The 23,103-nt window shown below is 40.9% G+C and overlaps 2 protein-coding genes across 6 annotated transcripts in view; one reads left to right on the forward strand and one right to left on the reverse strand.

The window, feature by feature from the left end:
- Window positions 1–2,887, reverse strand: part of MCOLN3 (mucolipin 3) — a 32,120-nt gene extending 29,233 nt beyond the window's left edge. Inside the window, exons 1-2 of one of the 5 annotated variants that reach the window (XM_033225448.1) lie at window positions 2,395–2,887; window positions 1,562–1,596 (exon numbers count right to left, since the gene is read on the reverse strand). Coding sequence is in view for 2 of the 5 variants with exons in the window: in XM_033225449.1 (XP_033081340.1) it covers window positions 2,181–2,250 (70 nt within the window). In the remaining 3 variants the exon portion in view is untranslated. Of the gene's footprint in view, window positions 1–1,296; window positions 1,597–2,180; window positions 2,327–2,394 lie in introns of those variants that run through there. The other 4 variants (XM_033225447.1, XM_033225446.1, XM_033225449.1 and 1 more) reach the window with 4 other exon arrangements.
- A 13,778-nt stretch (window positions 2,888–16,665) lies between these two features.
- The window catches only part of WDR63 (WD repeat domain 63), a 73,790-nt gene continuing 67,352 nt past the window's right edge, over window positions 16,666–23,103 (forward strand). Inside the window, exon 1 of the mRNA XM_033225444.1 lies at window positions 16,666–16,848. The gene's annotated coding sequence lies outside the window, so the exon portion shown is untranslated. The remainder of the gene's footprint in view (window positions 16,849–23,103) is intronic.

The raw sequence follows: 23,103 nt of genomic DNA on the forward strand, positions 1-23,103 counted from the left end.
CATATTTACTGTATGGCATATGCAGTACCTTCAAAATGAAATAATTATGATATAACTCATTAAAGTGTGGTTCGTGTGTGTGTGTTAAAATGCCTGTCAAAGCATAAATGCAGTAATTCTTAGGTAAAGGCATAAAGGAAAGAAAATTATTAATAAATTAGGATTTTCACTCAACAGTTTTACTTCCTTCAAAAAGGCAAGTTTTTTTTTTTTTTTATACTTTAAGTTCTAGGGTACATGTGCACAACGTGCAGGTTTGTTACATATGTATACATGTGCCATGTTAGTGTGCTGCACCCATTAACTCGTCATTTACATTAGGTATATCTCCTAATGCTATCCCTCCCCCCTCCCCCCTGCCCACAATAGGCCCCAGTGTGTGATGTTCCCCTTCCTGTGTCCAAGTGATCTCATTGTTCAATTCCCACCTATGAGTGAGAACATATGGTGTTTGGTTTTCTGTTCTTGTGATAGTTTGCTGAGAATGATGGTTTCCAGCTGCATCCCTGTCCCTACAAAGGGCATGAACCCATCCTTTTTTATGGCTGCATAGTATTCCATGGTGTATACGTGCCACGTTTTCTTCATTCAGTCTGTCACTGATGGACATTTGGGTTGATTCCAAATCTTTGCTATTGTGAATAGTGCTGCAATAAACATATGTGTGCATGTGTCTTTACAGCAGCATGATTTATAATTCTTTGGGTATATCCCCAGTAATGGGATGGCTGGGTCAAATGGTATTTCTAGTTCTAGATCCTTGAGGAATCGCCACACTGTTTTCCACAATGGTTGAACTAGTTTACAGTCCCACCAACAGTGTAAAAGTGTTCCTATTTCTCCACATCCTCTCCAGCACCTGTTGTGTCCTGACTTTTTAATGATTGCCATTCTAACTGGTATGAGATGGTATCTCATTGTGGTTTTGATTTGCATTTCTCTGATGGCGAGTGATGATGAGCATTTTTTCATGAAGGCAGGATATTTTAACCAGCATTTAAGGAGACTTTATCTATAGGACTTAAAACACAGATGATTTCATGTTCACCAAAGCTCGCATATGAACACCAACATAATGATGAAGCTGTTAATAATCAAGCATGTTGGTGAACTGTATATTAACACTAAGCCCTTTCCACTTTGATACAGGGAAAATTAAATTTTAAACAAACTAGCCACACACCATGTAACAGTAACCCACAGGAACAAAGAGAAAACAAGCCAATCAGCATCTATTCAGCACATCACAACGAGTTGTCCCGGAAGACAGTTCATTCACCAGGACCGGCTGCTGACCTTGGAAACGTTAGCTTTACCCAGTCTGAAAAGCACTTCCGAGGGTGCACTTTTAAAAACTGCAAACTGTCGGGAACCCCAGCAGCTGAAGGAGGTATTCGCAGCCAGCCACCTTTGACATTCACCCGGAGCACCGGCACGGGAGGCAAGGTGGGCAAAGGGCCCCAGCAGGAGAGGCTACCCGACGAAGGGGCCATCCGGAGAGGCTACCGAAGTATCTATCAGGCATGCTCTTAGAAGGAGCAAACGGACACACACAGGTTACCTATTCCTGGCAGGCAGAGGCTTGATTGGAGTAAGCTGTAGAAAATTGGAGAAAGCCCGGGACTGTATAAATAGGAAAGGCCTCGCAGTCGGCGACAAAGTTACGCAACCTCGTTTTTTCAGAAGCGCTTTCCCACTTCATCAGACCCAAAACTTTGGTCTCACCAGTCTTTCTCTTTTTTTCTTTTTTTTAAACAAAGAAACAAGAGTTGACACTTATGTCGGGTAGTCTGTGCGAGAAAGAGCCAGAGGGCTGCAGCGATGTCCCAGAGCGGTCGCTGCCATCCCCGGGCACTGCCCTTGAGTTCAGACGGCCGCAGTCCGGCTGGCGGCTGCTTTCAGCCAGCGCAGCGACCCGGGCTTGAGCCCCCACTTCCAGCCGCCCCCACCTCTAACAGGGGGAGAGTCCGCCTTGAGAGGGGCCGGCCGAGCCGCCTCAAGGCCATCTGGAGCCCCGGCCGATATCAAAGCCTTCCAGCGCAGGGGCTCCGGGCGGAGGTGGCTTCCAGCCTTCTGAGCCCTGGTCACAGGTGGGCGGCGGCCTGGAGGGGGAGTGAAGAGCAGAGCACCCCCACCCGCCCAGCCCCGGGCAGGCCTGGCAGGCGCGCACCTCCACTGACCTGCGGGCGGTGTGGGGGCGGCGCGGAACAGCTGCATCTCGCGCCCAGCTAAAGCCCGCCTGCCCTCCATGGCGCCGACTGCCCGGCCCAGCCTGGCCCTCCCGCGGCGTCCCCGACGGCTCGCTGCCTCCCGGCCTCCCGAACCCCTCCCTGTGCGCTGCGGGCGCCGTTCCCGCGACACTCGACGCCCCGGGGTGGTGCCCGGCGGGCTCACCTGTGGGACAGCGGGGAGCGGCCGCAGCTCCGGTGTCCGCGGCGAAAGCGCAGGGAGAGTCAGCGAGCGGCTCCAGCAACCTCGAGCCCCGCTCCGCCCAGGGTCAGAAGGGAGGAGAGCGCCCCGTCCGCCGCCCGCGTATCCTCCCGCCCCCGCCGCTTTAACTCGTGACCCTACTCCCGGCTCGGGTTCCCGCCGCGCCCTGTCGGGGGCCGCCTTTCAGGAGCACAGGTGGGACTCAGGAGGCCGTCCGGAGGAAGCCGGCGTTGTGCCCGTTCTCTGCCACCCCTACCCTATGACTCCCTTCATTTTCTCCCTGAGCAACCCGTTCCGCCCTGCTCAGGTTTGCCCGCTTTGCTCAGAGGCTGCCGGGGGGCCACCCCCTCCTGGCCGAGGCCGCTCAGGTGGTTGCCGGGCTCCGCGGGTGCGGGATCTATAGCTCCTAGCGCCGGTGAGTGGGAGGCCCCGCTGCAGCCTCCCATTGTGATGTTTGCATACAAGGTGAAATCTTGAATGTCTTGGAGTTTCAAGCCTGAACCTTGTTCCTCCCTGGGTCTTCTAGTTTCTGACAAGTGCTGTGAAATGAGTGGACAGTCGACTAGACTCCTCTGTAGATTGGGGGCTGGGGCAGAAAGAGCCCTGGGAAGCTTTTCCAAGAAATGTAAATAGAAATACCTAAAGTAGACTTTGAACCGTAATCTTTTTCTTCATAAATTATCCTTAAATATTAAACCTAATACCCCTTATCAGGATTGGATCAGAAACTTTCGTTAATTTTAATTATGATTACTTTGGATTCGTTCTGATTTTTAATTTTTACTTATTTATTTTTTTGGCCACAGGTAAGTTGGTAAAGGTCACTGAATTTCCCTACTAGGGTATTCCTGAAATTAGGTCGATACCTGGCAAACCTTTTATAAAACCTGTTTTCAAATCCTAAACCAGTATGCATGGATTACTAATAAATTTTTGCAACAGGGTACAAGAATTTTATGCTTTTTTTTTTTTTTTTTTTTTTTTTTTTTTTTAGAGACGGAGTCTCGCTCTGTCACCCGGGCTGGAGTGCAGTGGCCGGATCTCAGCTCACTGCAAGCTCCGCCTCCCAGGTTCACGCCATTCTCCTGCCTCAGCCTCCCGAGTAGCTGGGACTACAGGCGCCGCCACCTCGCCCGGCTAGTTTTTTGTATTTTTTAGTAGAGACGGGGTTTCACCATGTTAGCCAGGATGGTCTTGATTTCCTGACCTCGTGATCCGCCCGTCTCGGCCTCCCAAAGTGCTGGGATTACAGGCTTGAGCCACCGCGCCCGGCCTTTATGCTGTTGATTAACCTGGATCCCACATACCGTGAACAAGGTAGATCCCGCATACCGTGAACAAGAACAGAAAGGATATAATTGGCACAATTCTCAAGTGCAATTTGGGAAATACAATGTAATCTTTAATTCACATATGCCTACACACGATGTAACGCTATCTCCTTACTTGATGGTAAGAGTTTGAAATGCTTGATTGTTCAGGAACAATCTGAACTTTGTAGAGGTTCACAGTCATAAATTATGGCCCTTGCTTAACCCTCGTTTTAGCTGAGTTATAAGGACCGGTGAACAGAAAAAGTCAGGGTTTGAACTCAGGCAGATGAGGGCCCAAATAACCTTCTGTGCCACTTATTGGTCTCTAGGGAGTTACTTACCTTCTCTCAACCCCTTTTCCTTTTATGTGCAATCTGTAAGGTTAGCCGAGAGAAAGAACGAGAGTGAGTGAGAGAGAGAGACAGACAGACAGACAGACAAGTTCAGGCAAGCCTTTATTCAACCTCCCGGCTGCTCCATTACAGAGAGAGGCAGCCCTGAGCTTACAAAATGAGGGGTTTATATGGGGGAGAGAGAGCCTGTGGTTGTTTGTTGGTTTACTCTGCCACATATCACCTCGTGACGTTTGTGGTACCGGAGGCGTAGGTAAAATTTGTTTACGCTTCCCACGACCTCCCACTGTGCGGTCCAGATGGTTTGTAATTGGGTTTGCTTTATAGCAGCAAGGCCTGATAGGTAAAAGTCTGCTGGCTTCACCGCGGTGCCTAGATAAGGGCTTAGAAATGTAAAAAGGTTTGGGGGAAGGGGAGGGGTGACACGGAGAGGTTTGCGGGGGTGGGGGTGGGGGTGTTGGCAGTACCAAGAAGCTTTTTTGGGGCAGCTTGTCCCTAACACAATCTAGCTAATAAAAGGAATGGTGATTTTTAATTAATATGATACATGTAAAGCACCCATTACTGTGTCAAGCATATGTGATGTGCTTATAAATGCTGACTCCCCCTTTTTATTGGAAGACTTAATGAAAATATCAACCATGTTCATAAATTACAAGAATCAATATTATTAAAATGTCAGTTTTCACCAAGTTCATTTATAGATTCAACCCAATCTCAATGAAAATTCTAGCCAACTGTTTTGTAGAAATTGACAGCCTGATTCTAAAATTCCTATGGAAGCAAATACAAAGAATCAAGAATATCCATTTTTTAAAAGAAAGATAAAACTGGAGGATTTATCCTACCTATATCAAAAAGTTATTTAAGCTAGACAACTTGGTACTGATGAAGAGAGACATATAGACTACACATAGGCAATGGAACAAAATAGAATCTGGAAATAGATTCACACATATATGGTCAATTGATTTCTGACAAAGATGTTAAAACAATGTAAAAGGGAATATTAAACCTTAACAATCAATATATTATTTTACTGACTTAAAGTAATATATTGACACCAAGTCAAAAGAAAGGCAGGAAAGCTGACATGAAAGGTTTACATAAACATTCCTGGAAAGCAGGAGAGGAGTGCATAAAAAAGCAGTTAAGATCTTATCAGTCAATCTTGCTTTTAACTTTTACAATATTGTAAGTGCGTGTTTCTGGACTTGGCGGTGAGTCATTCTTGTAGATAAACATCAATACATTTATACTCATAGAATATATTGTGTTAATCCAATTAATGGTATTGCAAGAAATAAGTGTTGGAAGCAAAACAAGTCCCTACATTGCTAATTTCAACATTTTTTTTTTTTTTTTTTTTTTGAAACAAGGTCTAGCTGTGTTGCCCAGGCTGGAGTGCAGTTGCTCGATCTCAGCTCACTGCAACCTCTGCCTCCCAGGCTCAAGTGATTCTCCTGCCTCAGCCTCCCGAGTAGCTGTGATTTCAGGCACATGCCACCACGCTCAGCTAATTTTTGTATTTTCAGTAGAGATGCGGTTTCACCATGTTGGCCAGGCTGATCTTGAACTCCTGACCTCAGGTGATCCGCCCACCTTGGCCTCCCAAAGTGCTGGGATTATAGGCATTAGCCACCGCACCTGGCCTCAACATATGATTCTATGTGATGCTTTTGATGTTGCTAGAATATCCAAATGGTATATTACAATTATAACACACTTTGGTGGACAACCGACTACGTACACAACACCTCTCATAAGATTGTAACAGAGTTGAAAAACTCCTATCACCTAGTGATGTGGTAATGTCACCGCAATAACATTGTAGAGCAATGCGTTATCTACCTATTCGTGGGGATGCTGGTGTAAATAAACTCCTACTGCACTGCCAGTCTATAAGAGTGTAGCACATACAGTTATGTGCAGTACATAATACTTGACAATGATAATAAGCAACCATGTGATTGGCTTACATATTTACTATACTATTATCATTATTTTACAGTATACTTCTACTTGAAAAAAAAAAAAAAGCCAGCTGTCAAATAGCCTCAGGATGTATTCCAGAAGAAGATGGTGTTATCGTAGATGACAGTTCCATGCCTGTTGTTACCCCTGGACATTTTCCAGTGAGATAAGATGTAGAGGTAGAAGACAGTGATATTGTTAATCCTGACCTTGTGTAAGCGTATGCTAATGTGTGTGTTTTTGTCTTAGTTTTTAACGAAAAAAAAGTTTTAAAAAATTGGAAAATAGAAAAAAAGCTTGTAGAATAAGGATATAAATAAAATATTATTGTATAGCTGTACAATGTGTTTGTGTTTTAAGCTGTGTTATTACAAAGGAAAATTTAATCATTTTAAAAGTTTGACCGGGCACAGTGGCTCACGCCTGTAATCCCAGCACTTTGGGAGGCCAAGGTGGGTGGATCGCAAGGTCAGGAGTTCGAGACCAGCCTGGCCAATATGGTGAAACCCTGTCTCTACTAAAAATACCAAAATTAGCCGGGCTTGGTGGCAGGCACCTGTAGACCCAGCTACTCCGGAGGCTGAGGCAGGAGAATCACTTGAACCCAGGAGACGGAGGTTGCAGTGAGCTGAGATTATACCACTGTACTCCAGCCTGGGTGACAGAGGGAGACTCCATCTCAAAAAAAAATAAAAGTAAAATAAATAAAAGTTCATACTATTTCCATTGTGCAATGAAAAATAAATAAATGAATAAATAATTTAAATTTTTAGGCCAGGAGAGGTGGCTCATGCCTGTTTATCCCAGCACTTGAGAGGCCAAAGCAGGAGGCCTGCTTGAGTCCAGGAGTTCGAGACCAGCCTGAGCAACACTGGGAGACCTCATCTCTACAAAAATTTTTAAAAATTAGCCAGGGATGATGGCATGTTCCTGTAGTCCCAGCTACTCCAGAGATTGAGGTGGGAGAATCACTGCGTCCAGGAGGTGGAGGCTGCAGTGAGCCGTGATTATGCCACTGCACTCTAGCCTGGGCAACAGAGCAAGACCCTGTCTCAAATAAAAGCTTATAAAATAAAAAACTTACAGTAAGCTAACATTAACTTATTATTAAAGGAAAAAAGTTTAAAATAAATTTAGTGTAGTCTATGTGTTTATAATTTAAGGTAGTGTACAATAATGACCTAGGCCTTCACATTCACTCACTGCTTACCTACCGACTTGCCCAGAGCAACTTCCATTCTGCAAGTTTCATTTATGGTAAGTCCCCTATACAGGTGTACCATTTTTAATCTTTTTTTTTTTTTTTTTTGAGACGGAGTCTCGTTCTGTTGCCCAGGCTGGTATGCAGTGGTGTGATCTCGGCTCACTGCACGCCCCGCCTCCCGGGTTCATGCCATTCTCCTGCCTCAGCCTCCTGGGTAGCTAGGACTACAGGCGCCCGCCACCAAGCCTGACTAATTTTTTGTATTTTTAGTAGAGACGGGGTTTCACCATGTTAACCAGGATGATTTCGATCTCCTGACCTTGCAATCCACCTGCCTCGGCCTCCCAAAGTGCTGGGATTACAGGCATGAGCCACCATGCCCAGCCCCAATTTTTAATCTTTTATATCATATTTTGACTGTTTTATTTTTTCTATGTTTAGATATGCTTACATACACAAATACTAAACACTGTGTTCCAGATGCCTACAGTATTCAGTAAAGTAGCATGCTGTACAGGTTTGTAGCCTGGGAATAATAGGCTACGCTACATAGCCTAGGTGTATAGAAAGCTATCCCATCTAGGTTTGTGTAAGTACACTCTATGATGTTCATACAATGACAAAATTACCTAACAATGCATTTGTTAGGATGTATCCCCATCATTAAGCTATGCATGACTGTATTTGAATACCCAATCTCGTTTTCTGCATTTTCCAGAGTTTGAATATTCACTAAAGGGTATCGTTCTTTGTAAAACAAAATATTTTTATTGTTAAAAAAGTAAATGAGCTTATATAAAGCAACAGATATTCCAATGTCCAATCTGATAATACTTTGGAAGCACGTTTAACAAGTGAACTGACATCAAGTGCAAAATGAGAGAAATTTTCTCTCATCTGGAATATCTGTCACAAAGCAAAGATGAAATATATCAGATAAGGAAATTGTTTTATGTGTTTTAAATTGTCGTTTGAAGAATTATTTTTAATTAAAATTTAGAAGTTTTTATTTGGAATTTATTTTGCATTAATGCTTCCTTCTTTTAATGATTTTTACTACGAAATATCTATGATCATTATCATATATAATCAAATACAAACTCTTCTTCAGTATGTTGGCTGATAATAATAATAAATCATGCTTTTATTATCTTTTTTAAAACCAGAAGAAACCTCTGAAACTTTTAGTATAATTCTAGCACAGAAAAGTTTCAGTTTATTATTATGGTTACTCATTATGTTTTTAAAACATGTAAAGTGTTATGAAACATGTAAAGTGTTATGAAAACTACAAAGTAACTTATGATTTCAAGAATTCCAATTTTTTGCTCCTGAATCTCAAGCCAGTAGATCTCTATGACATTCTTCATATCTGCTGGATGAAAGGGAGCTTTTTTCACATCCCTATCTTGGTATTCAAAATTCCTATCTGTTTTAGAGTAAGGTAGCTCAGCTGAAAGTGTCAGGAGGCGTGAGTATTAAATCACACATTTGTAAACCCAAAATAGTTTTTACCTTTCTGTCTTCTTACATCTGTACCATTTATCTTTCTCCCCTTAATTTCTTCTTTTTTTCTCAATAAAATTTTTTTTTATTTAACACATACATATTCAGCAAGTATTTATTGAGGACTCCTATTTTCCAGTAATGGTATTAGATACTGTCAATGAAAATATTAATAAAATATAGTGCTGTTCTTAAGGATCTTACAGTCTAGAAGATGATTTTTTTAATTTTGAGAAAATTTCAAATACAGAAAACTACAAAAATAACAATACATTAATGCTATTCAATACCCACAACCCCCCAAATTGAACACATTTTACATTTTCTTTTGTTTTTGGCCTTCCTAATTTATGAGGAATAAAGCATTATAAAGTTAACCAACTGATATGGTTTGACTGTGTCTCCACCCAAATCTCATCTTGAATTGTAATCCCCATAATCCCCACCTGTAGACGGAGAGACCCTGTGGGAGGTGATTGGACCATGTGGGCGGTTTCCCCCAGGCTGTTCTCATGATAGTGAGTTCTTAGGAGATCAGATGGTTTTGTAAGTATTTGACAGCTCCTCCTTCACACACTCACACTCTCTCCCACTGCCTTGTGAAGAAGATGCCTGCTTCTTCTGCCATAATTATAAGTTTCCTGAGGCCTCCCCAGCTATGTGAAACTGTGAGTCAATTAAACTTCCTTTGTTTATAAATTACGCAGTCTCAGGTAGTGTCTTTATAGCAGTCTGAGAATGGACTAATACACCAACCCTCCCTGAGTATAACCTTCTATCATGAATTGGTGTGAATCATTTCAGTCCATTTGTAATACTTTTCTTGAATATATGTTCCCATTATATATAGGAATCATTCATGCATGTTTTTGTTTACAAAGATAGCATTGCTCTGTACCTAATCTTTAACACTTACCTTACCATTTTATCTTAAGCTATATTCATTCAAGTTTATTTTAGCAGCTGTATGCTATTTTATTGATTATACCATATCATTCTATGCATTTCACTACTGATGGACATTTAGGTTGCTGCCATCTTTTGCCATTACAAAAAACAAAAAACTTCAGCAGTGAACATCCATGAATCATTTTCTTATGCACATCTGTAAAATTTTCTCTAGGGTAAATATCCAGAAGTAGAATTGCTAGATTATAGGAGGTATTCATTTTTAGTTAATATATACTGTCAAATTACTCTCAAAAGTGGTTGTTCCAAATCCTTTAATGAACATTTGTGGCATACCTTCTGTATGCCAACATAGACTTAGACACTGGGACAGGAGGAGTAAGCATGGCAAAAATCCCTGCCCTTGTAGAGTTTACATTTTAGTGGACACAAACAGTCAAACATAAGTACACAGTGTGTTAGAAGGTGATAAATACTATGAGTAAAAATAAAGCGGAGAAAGGAGAATGAGGAGTGCTGAGAAGTTGGCATTTTAAAAACAGTGGAGAGTAGGCCTCACTGAGAAGTTAACATTTTAGCAAAAACTTGAAGGATATCTTGTTTAAGTTCTCCAGGCAGAGGGAACAGCCAATGCAAAAGAGGAGATGCCTACCTAGTGTGTTTGAGTAACCTTAAGGACACCAGTATGTCTGCAGTGGTGTGAACTGCAGGGAGTAATGGTAGGAAATGAAGCAAATAACAGGAACCAGGTTATGCTGGACCTTGGCCATTGTGAGGACCTTGGCTTTTAAATGGAGTGAAATTGGAGCTGTTGGAGGGTATTGAGCAGAAGACTGACATGATATGACTTGTTTTAAAAGTGCATCCCTCTGACTGCAGTGTTGAAAATATATCCTAAAAGTGTGAAGGATGGAAGAAAAGGTGTGAAGGATGACTCTTAAGTTTGTGCAGTGACCCTGAAGATGAAATTGCCATCAGCTAAGATGAAGAAGATGGCAGGAAGAGCAGGTATCTAGGGAGAACCAGCAGTTCAGTTTTTAATGTGTTTTTGAAGTGTCTATAAAGTGCTTCTCAGACTATCTGTTAAAGGTTAGTTGACTTGGTTTTGTTTTCATTTCTTTCACAGACTAATAATTCTGTAAAATTACAATATAAATAAATTGCTAAAAGAATGAAATAAGGACGTTTGAAATATAAACCTCAATTTTGTTCATACATAACATGAAGTTACTGTGTCAATTTGCTAAAAAGTTTTTAAACTCCCAATTTCAGTACTACTTTTACTACAGATGGGTCACAATTATTTCATAAACTAGTGGTCTAGTAGTAAATATTTCCTGGCTGGCATTGAAGGAAAGGCCAGGCTTTAGATAACTATGTATTAAACATCCAAGTGGAAATGTCTTGTAGACAGTTGGGTATTCAAATCTACTTTTAATAGTCACCAAAGGACAGAGGTAATGTCTATACATTCATTTGGAACAGAATTTTGATTAATTCTGGTTCCACAACTATTCATTGAGAATATGCCACATTTGAGGCACTATCTGGTTTTTCATGGCAATACTATGAGGAAGGGACAGATTAAAATCTGTGGGCAATCTGGACAGGCTAGTAATTTGGCATCCTTTCATACTAATAGCCCTTAAAAATGTGTTCACCATTTTTCTAGTGGAAATAGGGAAAAATTGATTTCTGTTAATAAACATGTATATTCTTTCTTTACATTTGAAATAACTTATTAAAAACACACTTTTCCAAACTAGACAACTTTTGGGGAGTGCCAAACTATTCAAACTATAGGTATCAGGCCGGACACAGTGGCTTATGCCCAAAATCCCATCACTTTGGGAAGCCAAGGCAGGCAGATCACTTAAGGTCAGGAGTTCAAGACCAGGCTGGCCAAAATGGTGAAACCCCATCTCTACTAAAAATACAAAAAAATTAGCTGAACGTGGTGGCACACACCTGTAATCCCAGCTACTCAGGAGGCTGAGGCACAAGAATCACTTGAACCTGGGAGGCTGAGGTTGTAGTGAGCCAAGATCACAGCACTGCTCTCTAGCCTGGATGACAAAGCAAGACTCCATCTTGAAAAAATTAAAAATTAAATCAAAATGTAGGTATCAAAGCAGGCTGAACTCAGGAATGGGAGTATTGCCTTTTGGTTGACCCTCATGATTGTTACCTTTAATGGCAAAATTTTTCAACATAGATTTTATTTCAAATCTGAAGCTATTTGGTTGAGAGAAGAATACATTTATGTCTCTCCTGGCATGTAAAATTTTCCCTATGGAAACCCAAACTAACTGACAACCTATTCACAATTCACCATAGGGAAGTTTGGTATCTTTTGAAGAATGCCCCTTAGGGCAGCATTGGTTGCCCTCACCCTTGGTTACTCAATGTGGTTGCTCTTGCCCTTTATCTGGCCTGGCTCTGATGAAAGCATTATCATCCCAAATTTTGCAGATGAGATTTAGAGAGTTTAATAACTTGTTTAATGTCACCTATGCAGAAAGTGACAAATTTAGGCTTCAACATAATTTCCTTATTTAAATACAATAGTTGAGTGACTTCACTTTAAACAATATTTAAGTGTTCTAATGACAATAAAAATTATACATGTAAAACTGATATTCACTGACTTTTAATGCTTTATGATATTGTAGGTCTATCACTACCATACAATGACTCTCCCACCACCAACTATTTCTAGGTGTAGGGAGTTAAGTCTCAGCCGTACTGACAAGTAAGTTCACTCTGCTACCACATGGCCCTGTTTTTACCTCCACAGCTCTCTCTTTGGCCCTTCTGGAGATACCTGCTGCCTGCAGACTGCAGATGAGTGCTGGAGCCCTGCCTTCTCTTATGGGAAGGGCCAGCAATTCTGGAGCCATGTGGGGCCTGTGTCTTCCTTAGTCTCCAGTAGACTCAAGCCATTCTGTGCAGTTAAGAATGTCTTTCTCCTGACTTTAATGTTGAATAGATCCTAATTTCTCATTAATGTTCTAGTCCATTTTTTTTCTAGAATTGCAAAAATTGGCCCTTTCTTCCAACAGCTAAATCTTCGTCCCAGGGTCAGGCTTTTTTGTCTCTTTTTCTCCTTTCTGAAGCTGAGTACTCTTCAAATGCTTCTCGCTTCCTCATGCAATAGGTTGTGGTAGTTTCCCCAAGCGCTTGGAAAATATGTAGTAATCCCAGCAGTTTAGGGCTCAAACAAGAAAACTTCTCCCTTCCAGGCATAAAATAGGGTCCTCCACGCCTAAAGAGTCCTGCGCTAACTCTTTAAAAAATAATCCATAAAAAGGATGAGTCACTCACCAAAATAATAAGTAGTAAAAATCTACCTCATATCAATTTATCAGATGATCCTTTTGTAAACTCAATCTGAAACTTATCAAGATGTCCTTAAAGAATCAGGGAAATATTTTCAATTATGATTTATTGACTCTTTAGATGTTTGCTCATTCAATAAAACTAAAATTAATTTTTACATCTCTTCAAGTTTCAGGGAAATTCAATTCAACCTCCCCTGGAAGAGCATGGACATATCCACTAGCTACCATGATGATATTTCATTTCTGACCACTCCCATGAAAGAATAGGTAGTCAATCAATCATGAATTTGTAACATGAAGAAATTTCTAAACATTTCCAATTTAACTTTTAACTTTCTTAGTACTGTGACTTATGGCTCATTCCATCAAATGGACATCCCCTTGGCATGTCTCTAAAGAAAAGATGACAGAAGGGCTTGTTGTCTCAGCCAGATCACAAGGTTATAATTCTTACTTCCTTAAATCTGACCGTGAAGGATTATAATTTTTTTTTTATGGAAAGCAAATTATTTAGAAAAATACAAAGAAGCTTCTGTTAGAGAGTTTCATTTAGATTTACTTGCAAGAATAGTAAATCAATTACATAATTAAATATATGCTTCATTAAATACCTATGTCCAGTCGGCCATGGCGGCTCACACCTATAATCCCAGTACTTTGGGACACCAAGGCTTGGGCCCAGAAGTTCAAAACCAGTCTGGACAACATAGTGAGATCCCCTCTCTAAACAACAACAAACCAAAACCTGTGTTTGACACTATATGACAGTGTGATATAAAGGATGTAAAGGAAATATAAAGTAATGAGACACCATCCCTGCCTTAAAGTCTAGAGGGGCAGACATCTATGTAAACAAGCTATTGCAACACAATGTAATACTTGCTATAATGGAAAAACAGAGGAAAGAGTGTCTAATTCTATTGAGTGCCTATATGGCCAGACAGAGAAGGTGACATTTGAATTGGGTCTTGAAAAATAAATAGTCATTTACCAAGTAATGAGGATGAAGAAAGGCATTGCAGATGGAGGTAGAGGCAGAAATTGAGGCAGCGGAATAAGCAGACACACAGTTGTAACCCAGCACAGCACATGGGGACCAGTCAGGAGCTGGGTAACCAGAGCTCTGACTCTCAACCTGAGACCCACACACTCCTGGACCTGCACAGCAGTATGTCAGGGGCTGTGCAAAACCACAGGATGAGCATGTCACAGTTGCCTAAGGTTTCTTTGTGTTTATTCAATTTTCTGTCGATTTTAGTTAATAGTGGCTTTAGACATTTTTTAAAAAATTGAAACAAACATGAATTCATTGCAGAGCCAAATGCAAAAACTTCATAAATTTTTTATACGAAACAAATATATCTCAGTTGCAGGAGTCTATTTCATGTTATAAACCTTCTTTCCATCAACCTACTACTCACTCCTGGCCCCTGTGATTTCCTGCTCCTTGGCTGTTATGGGTCTTCAATTAAGAAGCAGTGGACTAAAATGTGGGTTGGGCTGGGGATGGAGGCAGGAAATGAGGTTAGAAAAATAACTAATTACCTTTCGGATTTATTTCCAGTGTCTTGCAGAACCCTGTTTATACAGAGTTTCATATGCCAGCTTGAGCGTATTTAAGCAGGGTGATGTCAGAATTCAAACTATGATTTGGAAAATTCTGTGGCAACTTGGCAAATAAATTAGAGGGAAAGAGATAGAACAAGTCAAAAGACTATTGCTACCATCTAGGTGAGAGACAAGGCATATCTGAAATAAGGCAGAGGCAGAGGATGGCTAAGAGAAAATAGATTATTTGAGAGACAGTTAAGAAAGAAAAATGACAGGACTTAATGATATGTTGACTGTGGGCAGTAGAAGAGGAGTCAAGGATGACTTTCACATTTCATTTTGCAACTGATGGACAATGACACTATTACCTAGGGTAGGAAATAAAGAAGGAAAAACAGTTTCCTGAAAGAAAATGAGTTGACTTTGGCTCTGCTAAGTTGTGGTGCTATGGCAATTCATTCCTTCACTACATTTAATCTTTATTTAGCATCTATTAAACAACATGAACTGAACTAGACAGGTAGTTGGAAATGTCCAGTAGCTAGAGGAAATTCAGGTCTGGAATTTAAGAGATATGTTAGGCTGAGAATGTAGAAATGGAAGTCTGGCATGTTTAGTGGTAATGGCTGAAGCTAAGGGGAATATATGATGCTGATGCCACCAGGAGAGTGCGAAGAGTAAGAAAAGAAGACTCAAGACTGAGCCCAGGGGAAAACAAATCTTCCAGTGCCTGGGAGTGGACAAGCTGGAAAAAAGTTGTCAGAATGTTTAGATAATACCTCTTTTTCCGTTTTTTTCCTTCATAATTTGTATTGTAAAAGTTATTTGAATTTTGTGAACACAAATTTTTCAGAAATTTGAAAGAATCTATATGATCTTTCTGCACATTATGTAAAAATCTTCATTCAGGATCCTTAAAGTCTCATGTTATAAATGATCAGCCTCTTCCCAATTAAAGATTTATTTAAATTGGGTGTAAAAATTAATTTAGACCAATTACAGCAGTCAATTACATTGCTTTATTAAATTCTGCCAATTTACAAATTAGGACGTTATTATTATTATTTCTTTATTTATTTTAAGACGGATCTTGGCTCATTGCAACGATCACCTCCCAGATTCAAGCAATTCTCTTGCCTCAGCCTCCCGAGTAGCTGGGACTGACAGGCGCGCACCACCATGCCCAGCTAATTTTTTGTATTTTTAGTAGAGATGGGGTTTCACTGTGTTAATCAGGATGGTGTTGATTTCCTGACATCGTGATCTGCCCGCTTCGGCCTCCCAAAGTGCTGGGATTACAGGCGTGAGCCACCGCACCAGCCCCCTAAAGTCCCATATGTTATAAATGATCAGCCTCTTCTCAATTAAATATTTTATTTAAATTGAGTGTAAAAATTAATTTAGACCAATTACAGCAGCCAATTACATTACTTTATTAAATTCTGCCACTTTACAAATTAGGCAGTTATAATTTTTTTTAAGGGAAAGGAGGAGAACAATGTTCAGAGAGTTAAGCTTCACTGTATGAATCCCACAGGACTTCTAATCACAGTTAAAATGAACCTTGGATTACTCACGGATTCAAGTTTCTTCCCCGGAGACTCATACTTAAGCTTGAATCAAATTATAAACAAAAGTTATTCTGATAAGAGGGAAATGTAACCCATTAGGGTTCTGGGGCGCCCACGACACTCAGTGGAGCGCAGCTTCCTCTCCACTCCCTAGGAGGGCCCAGCTCCCGGGTGGGCAGGAAAGCTGCCCCAAAGGATTCTGAGTGGGCAGACTTCTTAACATCTCCTCTCCTGGTTCCTAGGGTCCACACCCCAAAAAGATTCTTCTCTGGGTAAGATTGCGGTGGGTGTGAGGCATGGACCGAGCCTGTCAGACCTGGGGTCAGGCCGGGCCACTGTCATCAATATACCTAAGCCACAAAACTCTTTCCTTAGTAGTGGAAAGCTGCAGGCCTCACCCGTTAGCGTTAAGTGACGTCACATCGTAGCAACCAATCACAAGCCTGCTTTGAAAGAGACTGTTAGGAAGCGGACACTGTATTGGTAGAGGTTCTCTGTCAATCTCGCAGAGGGCTCGCCTCTTTTCTCTTAGCGACGGATGCGTCCTAGCAACAGTCGGCAGAGTTGCTGCGGTTTGTGCCCTTGCGATTTGTTATTCTGAGAGAGGAGAGTCAAACTCCCACCTCCAGCTCTCGAAGGAGCTTTTCCCGAGGGCACTGCAAAGAGGCGCCTTTTCCTTCAGATCAGCAGTATCAGGTAAGGGAAGCTCTGAATCGGAAAGGCGGCGTGGAAAAGAAGTATTTTACTCACTCTTTCAAGGGTATTTGAACACTCGCTGTGTCAGCAGTGTGCTAGGTTAGTGGCAGTGAAGACTACAAAAAATACAAGTCTTTCCTTGCTTTCAAAGAGCTTCCAGCCTAGCGAGGGAGACAAAAATAGCAACGAGAGAGCGGTTAACGACACTCTAAGAACTTTGAGGGCATTACTGTCTTGTTCCCATGTTACGTATACCCAGTGACTATCATATTGCCTAGCACATAGTAGGAGCTCAATAAACCATGATTGAGTGAGTGAATGAATGAATGAATGCCAAAATAGGCTGATTCTGATTATCCGTCTAGGGGCGGGGGTCAAAGAATAAAAGATTAATGTGGGCTGAAATAGATTACTTCAGGTCTGTTCAGAAAGGGCTGGAGTAGATAAACAGTGAGGAAGATGAACAGGGAACACAAACTCTTTGAAAGTAAGGACATTGTCTTATTCCCCTAGAGACTAGTTTACCTAGTACCTAAACTGTTGGTCAATACTTTCTCCTTCTTCTTGTGTATGGTGAATGCTAAACGAATTCACAGCAATCTCTTAGGAAGCTCTGAGTTTGAAGCCCCCTGCCTTTGCAGAGACCTGACATAATTACACATCGTATGACTGGAAAGTGTCAGGGAGAACAAGATTGTTTCAGCCTGAGTGACGAAGTCAGGGAGAATTCAGGCTTTGGGGAAAAAGTTCCTATTGACCTTGAATGATGAGTAAGATTGAAGCAAGCAGAGAGATGCCTGTATGGTGTGGACCAGAAGCAGCAGGAGGGGTGGGAGGGAAGCCCATTCTCCAGAGAGGGAGGTGGGAAAGTCCTGGACTGTTTGGGAATGAATGGAAACCATACGAGGATGGAATAGAACTGGAAAGGTTGACACAGTGAGGCAGACTGTGAAGGTATCAAAGGCCATACTTATATGAGTTCGGACTCTATTTTGTTTTGCAAAGTCTGGTGTGTAGACCACCAGTGCAAGACTGTCTCACAATGCTTTTAAAAATACAGAGTCCCAGGCTCACCCCAGACCTCCAAAATCAAAGGAGGTCCAGGAATGTATTTCAAATGAGCTCCATTTCTACAATCTGGAAGAGAATGCTACTGTGAATGACAGGGACCCACAAAAGTCATTATACAGGGAAGAGACTTGATAAGAGAGGCATTTTTGAAGTGCTCTGAGGTTGGCCTCTTGAGTAGTTGTTCTGGTTAGAACAGAGGCAGAGAGGCCAGTTAAGTGTCCATGATCTAAGGCAGAGGATTCGGGGAGGAGAATCTGTGGATTTTTAAAATTACATATTTATTTTCACTAACCACCGATTGAAATGTATGCAATTGGTAACAAACCACAGTAGTATTCACAGGCCTGTGATTTTGCCAGCAACTCTTTTCATATTACATTATAGAGATTGTAAATATATTATTTATCCTCATCATTACCTCACAATTAAGGTAGTTATTAGAACCACTGCTAGATTTTGTTATTTAATGTGTTAATAAAGAAGTACAAATTATTATATCATGATTTAAAACATATTTTAATACCTATATTTCCATATAATCTGTCTTCTTTGTAATTCCATGTTTTTATTTGATGCATGGGCTTCACCAGGCTGCCAAAGGTTCATGGCTCAAAACAGGGTTGCAGCTCCAGTTTTGGAGGACATGTTAAAGACCTGAACCAGAGGAGGCTGTGGGAGAGAAGGGCTTGGAATTCAGGAGATATTTGGAAGGGAGAAGTAATAGGATAGCATCTACTCAAATAAGTGAGGTATTCAATCTTGGAAAGAAGTGGAAATAGTTATGGAGGGAAAGAAATGAGAGAATAGACTAATAGACATTGTAGGAATAGTTGTCTCTAGGGGTGGATGTTGCATACTTGCCAAAATATGGCTGAAGGGCCCAGGAGAATCTTGAAGCTTAACCAGGGTCTTAGTGAAGATTTACTGAGAATCAGTAGTTCTTGGAGACACATTTACCAGAGACCCAAAATGTTAGTCTTGGGTTTTATTCTAAATCTTTGTTTGTTTGTTTGTTTTAAAAGATACCACTGGAGAGGTACCTCACACCTATAATTCCAGTATTTGGGGAGGCCGAGGCAGGAGGATTGCTTGAGGCTAGGAGTTCTAGACCAGCCTGGGCAACGAAGCCAGACCTCATCTCTTAAAAATAAAATAAAAGATCGGGTGCAGCGGCTCATGCCTATAATCCCAGCACTTTGGGAGGCCAAAGCGGGCAGATCACCTGAGGTCAGGAGTTCAAGACCAGCCTGACCAAGATGGTGAAACCCCGTCTCTACTAAAAAATAAAAAATTGGCCGGACGCGGTGGCTCACGCCTGTAATCCCAGCACTTTGGGAGGCCAAGGCGGGCAGATCACGAGGTCAGGAGACTGAGACCATCCTGGCTAACACGGTGAAACCTCGTCTGTACTAAAAATACAAAAAATTAGCCGGGCGTGGTGGCGGGCGCCTGTAGTCCCAGCTACTCGGGAGGCTGAGGCAGGAGAATGGCGTGAACCTGGGAGGAGGAGCTTGCAGGGAGCCGAGATCGCTCCACTGCACTCCAGCCTGGGCGACAGAGCGAGACTTTGTCCCATAAAATAAATAAATAAATAAATAAATAATTAAAAAATAGATAAAAAATTATCTGGGCATGGTGGTGGGCACCTGTAGTCCCAACTACTTGGGAGGCTGAGGCAGGAGAATCGCATGAACCCAGGAGGCAGAGGTTACAGTGAGCCAAGATTATGCCATTACACTCCAGCCTGGGTAACAAAGCGAGATTCCGTCTCAATTAAAATAAATAAATAAATACATGAATAAATATAGGAAAATGGAAGGCCAGCATGATGAGCTTGTAAATTATTTGGGAAGAGGAAAGAGGATGATGATCACCTAGATAAGGTCAGCTAATTGAAGAAGATCTGAGAAGATAAGACTTTTGTAAGGGAGACTCCAGTTAAAGAGAAGGTGCCAGTGCTACAAGGTCTTTCATAATCAAGATCTCTTGGCTGGGAATAAGCCACACATACACACAGGCAACAAATGAGAGTATGTAAACAGGTGTGTGCTGTCAACCTAGATAGCAAACACAGAGGGGGACTCTCTAAAATAAAATGTTTATTTGGGAATACGCATTACAATGGGAAGACACACGCAGCGGTAAACTATATACATATTCAAGGAGATAAAAGAAGACAAAGGTTTTTAAAGGAAAAATGAGGATTATATCATTGTCTTCAGATAGTTATCCTTGGCTAGAGAATCAGTGACAAGGGTGGCACCAGTCTACGGTTGGACAGGCAGTTCCTGGGCAGATATCCTTGCAGAAGTATTTTGTGTGTGTAGAGTGGCAATGACCTTTATGCAAGGTTGTGGTTTTGTATAGTCTTTTGTGATAGTTCTTGTTATCTGGCATTTGTGACATACACTCCCTTCATGGCCTTCCCTAGCTCTGTTTGTCAGGGTTTTTAACACAAGTGGCTCCATACCGATTCTGACAACTTTCACAATGCATTACATGAATAAAGTGAAGAGAGGCAATTAATAGCTGTTTAAATCACTGTATTATGACAATTTAATTTATGTTACTTATGCCTTCATCTTTGGTAGTTAACCTCCTGAATAATAGAAGCATCATAAAAGGATACAGTCATGGGCAAGTTGGAGAGTTAGTTTGGAAGCAGATCGTAGACAGCTGTGAATGCAGTGGTCCTCATAATCAAGTGGTGCACCATCCCAGGTTTTTATCTGTTATGCAGGGGACTTACCCAATGTCAACCTCTAATGTCTGTTGCGGTTAACATAGAATCTAGAAAATGTGACCTTTGTGCATTGATGGCAAAAGGTGTTCTCAAATGGGTAAATTAATTTACAAAGAAAATAAGTAGTTTTAATATCAAAAATATTTTTAATAAAAATGCTTAAACATTTCTAAGTGTTACCTTCCAAAATTTCTATTTTGAAATCCACTCAGTTCTAGTGGTTTGAAAACCAGTCAAAACACAAGCCACCTGGGTTAGGCATAACCTTTATTTTAGGAGTAGATGAAATATATATATATATAATATATATTTTGAATTGGAATCTCACTCTGTCACCCAGGCTGGAGTGCAGTGGCACAATCTCGGCTCACCACAAGCTCCATCCGCCTCCTGGGTTCACACCATTCTCCTGTTTCAGCCTCCCGAGTAGCTGAGACTACAGGCGCCCACCACCATGACTGGATAATTTTTTTTTTCGTATTTTTAAAAGAGACGGGGGTTTCACTGTCTTAGCCAGGATGGTCTTGATCTCCTGACCTCATGATCCGCCCCCCTCGGCCTCCCAAAGTGCTGGGATTACAGGCATGAGCCACCGCGCCTGTCCTCTTCTGCTGCTCTTAATAATTACAAATTGATTTCAGCGGGGAACAGAAAAAATGTTATGCACATTTCAAAGTAATCTTAGTAAAGTAGGATTGGGTATTGAAAATTTTTTCATAATCTTTTAATAAGCAACTTAATAGAAAAAGTTTTGTTAAATATAACACATTCATGAAATATTCAATTAATTTTATGAAAAAAAACTTCAGTAAGTCCTGCTATAATTTGGAAGTAATATCTTTTATTGGGAATTTGTTTTTAAAAAGAAAGATCTACATAAAAAATAAACCTTGAATAAATGTGTTTATTGAAGTTATACAGAGTATATTATTCATTTGGTTTCGGTACCCCCAATTAAAAGTGATTTATTTTCTATACATAATGTTGGTAGGATTTTTATTATTTACAATTACTAAAATAAACTGCAAAATTTTGCCTGAAACTGAAATACAATATAAAGTGGCTCCTCCCAAAGTAACCATTTTCCTTTCAGTTTAGACTATATTCACCTGGCTCACTTCCGCTTATGAATGTTTCTGTCTGTGGTGCCTAGAAATTGAGATATTATGCTTTTTATTGAAGAAGCATTAATACCCCTAAAAGCCTTTAGAACAACCTGGTCACTAGTACCTGCTCACCAGTCACTAGGTCACTTTGCCCTTAGTCACCAGTCAGTAATTTAGACAGTAGTCAATTAACGTTTGTGAAAGTAGTAAATGAGCAGTTCAGGCAAGGCAGCATGCATTAATGTATGTTCCAATTTTGGTGCCTAATTTATTGCCGAAAATTTGACTTGGTTTTCCCTGAAAACTGGAAACTCAAATTATCTACAGAGCATTTAATAGCAGCATTTGAAAAGAACAGGACACTTGTTTATTTTGATTATTTGGAGGATGATTATAAACTGATATTCAAGTTTAATTCTAAGGCAGCACTTCCTAATTCCTGGAACCTGTGGATATGTTACCATATATGGCAAAGAAGTAAAGTCACAGATGAAATTAAGATCGTGGACCTTAACAGAGGGAGATTATCCTGGATTATCTAGGTAGGCCCAATGTAGTCACAAGGGTCCTTAAAAGTGAAAGAGAAATGAGAGGTCAGAGTATGCTATGTAAGAAGGACTTAACTCTCCCTTCTGACTCTGAAGTTGGAGGATGGAGCCACAAACCAAGAAATGCTGGTGGGCTCTAGAGACTGGAAAAGGCAGGAAAGCAGATTCTCTCTTAGAGTCTCTGGAAAGAAAGGAATGCAGCCCTGCTGACTCCCTGGTTTAAGCCAGTGAGACCTGTGTCAGACATCTGAACTACAAAGCTGTAAGATAGTAGATTTGTGTAGTTTTAAGTCACAAAATTTGTGGTAATTTGTTACAGCATTAAGAGAAAACTAATACAGCATGCATACAGATTATTCCACAGACCATTAGGCAGAAGCCTTTCGTTTAGACTGGAAATTCATAGGCTAAGCATGGCAGAAGGGAAGGAGGACCAAGGAGTTATAAATCTAAGTTTTTGTTTTTTTTTTCTAAGTATGTTCACTGTGCTAGTTACAGGGGTTACAAAAATTGGAAAGAAAATATAATCCCCATGCTCACAGAGTTTATAGTCTAGTTTGCAATCTAACTTCATATACCTTCAGTTGAACTCCTGAACTTCTCTTTCAAATCTGCTCTTTCCATGGGATCTCCATCTCAATAAATAGCAACTCCATGCTTTCAATTTCTTAGGCAAAATTCATTGATGTTATCCTTCTCATAAGCGATATGTTCAAGTCACCAGTGAATCTTATTGGGTCTACTTAACAAAACATAGCCAGAATCCAATCACTTTTCCCATCTCACT

Source organism: Trachypithecus francoisi, unplaced genomic scaffold (assembly GCF_009764315.1).
Source record: "Trachypithecus francoisi isolate TF-2019V2 unplaced genomic scaffold, Tfra_2.0 Lachesis_group12, whole genome shotgun sequence".
NCBI lineage: Eukaryota > Metazoa > Chordata > Mammalia > Primates > Cercopithecidae > Trachypithecus > Trachypithecus francoisi.